General features: G+C 55.8%; 1 protein-coding gene across 1 annotated transcript; it reads left to right on the forward strand.

The window, feature by feature from the left end:
• The first annotated feature begins 1,140 nt into the window (after positions 1 to 1,140).
• Positions 1,141 to 5,743, forward strand: MYCN (MYCN proto-oncogene, bHLH transcription factor). The gene is given in 3 exon segments (XM_035000619.1): positions 1,141 to 1,357; positions 1,359 to 2,019; positions 4,233 to 5,743. Coding segments are annotated over 3 exon segments (1,395 nt in total). The 5' UTR covers positions 1,141 to 1,228; the 3' UTR covers positions 4,838 to 5,743.
• The last annotated feature ends 641 nt before the right edge of the window (positions 5,744 to 6,384 follow it).

The raw sequence follows: 6,384 nt of genomic DNA on the forward strand, positions 1-6,384 counted from the left end.
GGATCGCGGCTCGCGCACAGGGCGCTCGAATGTCCTCGGGGGACTGTTGCTGCTTCCGAAACAAAACCATCTCGGGGTTTTCCCTGAAAAGCCGGTTCCAGCCCCGAAGGCACCCCGCTGGAAGAGACCCGCCCTAATCCTTTTTACAGCCTTTGCTAGGGTGGGTGTAATGGCTTCATCGGGAAGAAATTCGCCCTTCTCTAGAACATTTATCCGTGTTTGAGCTGACGGGGAGTCGGTGCGTCCCCACCCCGAGGTTGGGGTTCTCCGAAGGGTGCCCCTGGAGGAAGAAGAGGGGGGTTAGACAGGGCGAGGCCGCCGCGGTGGTAATCTGGGTCACGACTGCTCCAGCCCCGAGGAGACGCAGCTCTCCTGGCGACCCTGCACCATTCCCGGGAACTGGGGTTCAGGCGCTCCCTTCTCCCAGGAATACGACGTTGGTTGGGGGTTTGGAAGAGTGGGGGTGGGGTTAGAGAGGTTCAAAATAAGCTATTGGCAGGACTCTCCCTGCAGCGGACGGATTGCCGAGGGGCGTCTGCTCTAATTTGGGAGGGGGGGGGTTGTGGGTTTGGGTGCCCATCGTTGGTCTCGGTCTAGAGAAAGGCGTTTTCCATTTGCAAAGTTTCCTAAATCCCCCGCTATCGTTTGCACTCCCGAGGTTGCAGTTTTACAAAGGAGGGATTGAGGGTCCTCGAGGTCTTACGCCCGGTAGCTGGGTTGGAGCCCTGGGCTTCCTTTGAGCAGCTGGACCTACACGGTGCAACTGGGTTGTCGGGGAGCTGGAGAGAGCTAGGATTCTGCAGCCTGGAGCAGCCCCCTCCCCCAGGCACTGCCGAGTGTGAATGAAATGGCAGTTTCCAAAGTTGCAGAGCCACGCCACCACCCCCCGCATCTGCATGCCCCCTCCCACCCCCTGTCGTAGACAGCTTGTACACAAAAGGAGGGAGGGAGAGAGCGAGAGCCAGAACTTCCTCCACCTTCGGGAGCACCAGGCGGAGTGGGGGGCTCTGAGGGGAGCCGGAGGAGCCGGGTGAGAGGGGGCGCCCACTGCCCGCCCCCCCCCATTCGGCCCCGCTTGCCAACCCTCTCCCGGTGTGTCTGTCGGTTGCAGTGTCGGAGATTGGCGCGGGCCCCCGCCCTCCGCGCCCCCCACGGGAAGGAAGCTCCCCCCTAACTAAAAGGAGCGGAGCGGAAAGAAGCCCTCATTCGCCGGCCAGGAGGCGAGCCGATGCCGAGCTGCACCGCGTCCACCATGCCGGGGATGATCTGCAAGAACCCAGACCTTGAGTTTGACTCGCTGCAGCCCTGCTTCTACCCGGACGAAGATGACTTCTACTTCGGCGGCCCCGACTCGACCCCCCCCGGGGGAGGACATCTGGAAGAAGTTCGAGCTGCTGCCCACGCCCCCGCTGTCGCCCAGCCGTGCCTTCCCGGAGCACAGCCCCGAGCCCCCGAACTGGGCCACCGAGATGCTGCTGCCCGAGGCCGACCTGTGGGGCAACCCGGCCGAGGAGGACGCGTTCGGCCTGGGGGGCCTGGGCGGCCTCACCCCCAACCCGGTCATCCTCCAGGACTGCATGTGGAGCGGCTTCTCGGCCCGCGAGAAGCTGGAGCGCGCCGTGAGCGAGAAGCTGCAGCACGGCCGCGGGCCGCCGACCGCCGGGCCCGCAGCCCCGGCCCCGGGAGCGGGCGCCACCAGCCCTGCGGGCCGCGGCCACTGCGCGGCGGCGGGGGCGGGTCGCGCCGGGGCCGCCCTGCCCGCGGAGCTCGCCCACCCGGCCGCCGAGTGCGTGGATCCCGCCGTCGTCTTCCCCTTCCCGGTGAACAAGCGCGAGCCCGCGCCCGCCACTCCGGCCGGTACCCCGGCGGCGGGCGCTGCTGCGGTCGCCTCGGGGGCGAGTGCCGCAGCCTCGGCCGGCGCCCCGGCGGCCGTCCCCCCGCGCCCCGGCGGCCGCCCGGCCAGTGGCGGTGACCACAAGGCTCTCAGCACCTCCGGAGAGGACACTCTGAGCGACTCAGGTAAAGACCGTGCCAGAGGCCGGCTGCCTCCCGGGAGCACTGGAGCCGGAGTCGCGCTCCCTTTGTTACTCTTCGTGGGTTTGGCTTGGGGGGTAATTTTTAGAGGTAATGTTGGTGGCAGAGGGCCAGTTTCCTCCAAGCCGAGCCCCGGGATGAGGAGGAGAGGGGGAGTGGAAGCTGCCAAGAGGGTGTTCCCCAAAGTCTCACCCTCACCGAAGTTCCTTCCACCCTCTCCAGGAGCCCGACTCGATCCCTGGCCCTCACCCGTTCCCCACCTCTGTTGTAGCCAGTCTAGGGATAAAATTAGGAAAAGTTGGGTACCCAAAGCTGGGTGGGAGTGTAGAGGTGCCCTGGGTGCCTTTTCGGTGCAGAAACCTGTTAGCACGAGGGTGGAGAGGGACTGCCTCCTGGGTCAGGGGAGGGCAGGTGCGGGGAGAAGACATAAAGGCGGTGAAAAATCCTAGGTAGGGCGCAGGAAGGTAGAGGGAGGTTGCCCAGATGGCTACTACCGGTTTTTATTTATTTATTTTTCTCAAGCCTGGGTAGTCTTCCCCGCCCTCGGTGGGTGGTGGGCTCTTTGCTCCTGGTCCGTGGCCAGCAGGCGGCGATATACTGGCCTGCGGAGGATCTGAAAGGCTGGGGGTGGTGGGGGCACCCCTCCTTCCCTCCCTCCCCCCTCCCTCCCTCCATTCAGCAGCTGGTGGCAAGGACAACAGCGGTTGTGTCCATTCTCAAGGGGCTGCCTCTTTACACGGTGCAGTGCGAACTGGGTCCCGTTTTGTCTCTGGCGAGAATTCTGGGACTAATTTCAGATCAGAGTGACTCTGTGACCCAGTGCCCTTCAAGGTGAGGGCGGGCACTTAGGCCCTCCAGGATTGCACACACGCGCTGGAAGGCACCCACTGATCGCTTCTATTGTGTGCCGATGTCTGCCTTCAGCTGTAGGGTTGGGTTGAAACCCAGACTTTACCTGGGACTCTGGAGGTAAAGAACTCTGTCCAAACACTTGACTAGCCCTTGTCCTGGCTAGAGGGGGGTGGGAGGGAGCTGGGGCCCCATTGGATCTTGAAAACCTGGTGTTCTCAGAATGCAGGTGGGTAAAAAGCCTCCCGTGTCCTTGAGGGCCAAGGATGGATCCCTCTAAGGCTCCTGGAAGGAAACTTGGTGATAAGACTCCAGTTTGAATCGGGTCTGTCCCTTTAATGTCTGTGCCTTGACAGCTCTCAGTGAGGAAGCACTTCCTTCCAACAGCTGTCTTCTTGGCAGAAAACCAAAACATTGGCTTAAAGGGACCCACAGACTGGAACAGCCTCACATTTCGGCTTTAGAACAAATCCCACAATTGTTCAGCTTTCCGGCCCCCTTCAGATCAAGCAGAAGATGTGTTTTGGTTTTCATGCTTGCATTTTAAACAGTAATTTGCAATCCCAGCGAGGTAGTAGAGGAGGAGAGAGGGGAAACGCAGACATGATGCTACATGTTTATGTGTTGCTGTTATTGACAGGGAATTTGGGAAGAGGGGGCCCCCCACTTTGGGGCTTAGAGTTCCCGTGGATTCCGACTTTGTAGTTCAGATTTGGTCTTTGTTAGATAAACACCTGCTTACTATACAGCACTCAGGTTTATTTTTCTGCCTCAGTTCATTAAATTGCCCTTTCAGCGTAAGGACTTAAAATTAAACTCAACTATGTGTCAGTTGCTAAAAGAGAGGCTCCTGAAAAGGAGATCCTTGGGTCTTAAGTGTGGAGATAGAAATATGAGCAAGTCTTTGGGAAAAACCGATGATGATAAAAGCTCACCGTTTGCTGAGCATCCTCTGCTAGGCCCGGTTCTCTATGTATTACCTGTCCAACTCAACACCCCTGTGGTATTATCCCCGTTGTAACTGAGACTTCAAAAGCTTAACCTTCCCAGGGCCCCCCAACTCGTGTGCGCCGGAGTCAGATTCTGTCCGACCCCGAAGCCCAAGGAGTTTATATTTTTGCCACCTGCTGAAGTCTGAGTGGAGGCTGAAGGGTCTAGGAGTGTGGGCAAGGTGGAATTTCCAGATGTATTTCATTTCGAGACGCTGGGTAGGACCCTGTGCACATCTGTGTGGGTGGATCCCCATGCCTGCAAGCTATGGGCCGGTGCCTGCCAGGAGAGACCAAGTGTAGAGCTCAGAGTGGTCCCTGTGTGTCTCACCAAGAGAATGACTCCCATCTTGTTCTTAGATGACGAAGATGACGAAGAGGAGGACGAGGAGGAGGAAATCGACGTGGTGACTGTGGAGAAGCGGCGGTCCTCCTCCAACAGCAAGGCCGTCACCACCTTCACCATCACTGTGCGCCCCAAGAACGCAGCCCTGGGCCCGGGGAGGGCCCCGTCGGGTGAGCTGATCCTCAAGCGCTGCGTCCCCATCCACCAGCAGCACAACTACGCCGCCCCCTCTCCCTATGTGGAGAGCGAGGATGTGCCGCCCCAGAAGAAGATCAAGAGCGAAGCCTCCCCCCGCCCCCTCAAGAGCGTCATCCCCCCGAAGGCCAAGAGCTTGAGTCCCCGCAACTCTGACTCGGAGGACAGCGAGCGCCGCCGGAACCACAACATCCTGGAGCGCCAGCGCCGAAATGACCTGCGGTCCAGCTTCCTCACGCTCAGGGACCACGTGCCAGAGCTGGTGAAGAACGAGAAGGCTGCCAAGGTGGTCATTTTGAAAAAGGCCACCGAGTACGTCCACTCCCTGCAGGCTGAGGAGCATCAGCTTTTGCTGGAGAAGGAGAAGTTGCAGGCGAGGCAGCAGCAGTTGCTAAAGAAAATCGAACACGCTCGGACTTGCTAAACATTTCTCGAAAACTGGACAGTCACTCTGCCACTTTGCACATTTTGATTTTTTTTTTTTTTTTAACAAACATTGTGTTGACATTAAGAATGTTGGTTTACTTTCAAATCGGTCCCCCCGTCGAGTTTGGATCTGGGTGGGGAGCAGGACATGTGGGGGTTCTGCCAGGGCCTCGGCAGAGGGCCTGCGTGATGGGATGCCGGGTGGCCCTTGCAGTGTCCTCCATGTCCCCTCCGAGACCGCGGTCGAAGTTCGTGACAGTTGGGAGCCTCTGGGCTGTTGAAGTCACCTTGTTTGTTCCAAGTTTCCAAACAACAGAAAGTCATTCCTTCTTTTTAAAAATGGTGCTTAAGTTCCAGCAGATGTCACAGAAGGGGTTTGCCATTTGAGACCCCTGGGGAACATTTCTGTAAATACCACGGACACACCCGCCTTTTGTATACGTCCTGGGTAATGAGAGGTGGCTTTTGCGGCCAGTATTAGACCGGAAGTTCATACCTAAGTACTGTAATACCTCAATGTTTGAGGAGCATGTTTTGTATACAAATATATTGTTAATCTCTGTTATGTACTGTACTAATTCTTACACTGCCTGTATACTTTAGTATGATGCTGATACATAACTAAATTTGATACTTATATTTTCGTATGAAAATGAGTTGTGAAAGTTTTGAGTAGATATTACTTTATCACTTTTTGAACTAAGAAACTTTTGTAAAGAAATTTACTATATATATATGCCTTTTTCCTAGCCTGTTTCTTCCTGTTAATGTATTTGTTCATGTTTGGTGCATAGAACTGGGTAAATGCAAAGTTCTGTGTTTAATTTCTTCAAAATGTATATATTTAGTGCTGCATCTTATAGCACTTTGAAATACCTCATGTTTATGAAAATAAATAGCAATTAAATGATGCAGCTTTTTTTTTTTTTCCCTTAATAACATTAGTTAAATCGTTACGGAGGGAGCTTGGGCTCCCTAGGCAGCCCTTTTATATCTGTGCAGCCCCCGCTGGGGCAGGGCCACTTTCGCCACTTGGTGTGGAGGGAACGGAGTTGAGGAAGGTGAAGGTGTTTCTTCCAGATTACACAGAACGGAGACGTTATTGGTGACTGTGCGCTGTAACAACTAGCATTCAGTCATTCACAAAACACTTCCATACATGTTGGCCATTTAATGGAATTAAACTCAGACACCAGTCTCGGTCAATCCTTTAGAGTGAGAAGTATAATCAAGGTTGTGAAATTTGCCTATATCGGTAATATTTGTCCCATTGACGGATGGCTTTATGAGGTCATGTAGTTTGTCTCCAAGAACGTATTCTCCGAAATGCACTAGGATTTGAGGTTCTGCATTAGGCACGGTAGCAGAATAAAAAGGTGAAGTTGGTTCCTCCCCTGGAGGAGCGGTCAATCTGATGCACGCAAGGACCTCATGAAGCAACAGGTGTATGGCCCAGATCAAGTGCCATGTGCCTTCAGGAGAGACACTGGGGCGCATGTAACTGTTGACTTCACACAGGTATTTGGGCTGCTCTGTGGGAGCAGG

The sequence above is a fragment of the Mirounga leonina genome, unplaced genomic scaffold (genome assembly GCF_011800145.1).
Source record: "Mirounga leonina isolate KUSES-001 unplaced genomic scaffold, KU_Mleo_1.0 Mir_125, whole genome shotgun sequence".
Classification (NCBI taxonomy): domain Eukaryota; kingdom Metazoa; phylum Chordata; class Mammalia; order Carnivora; family Phocidae; genus Mirounga; species Mirounga leonina.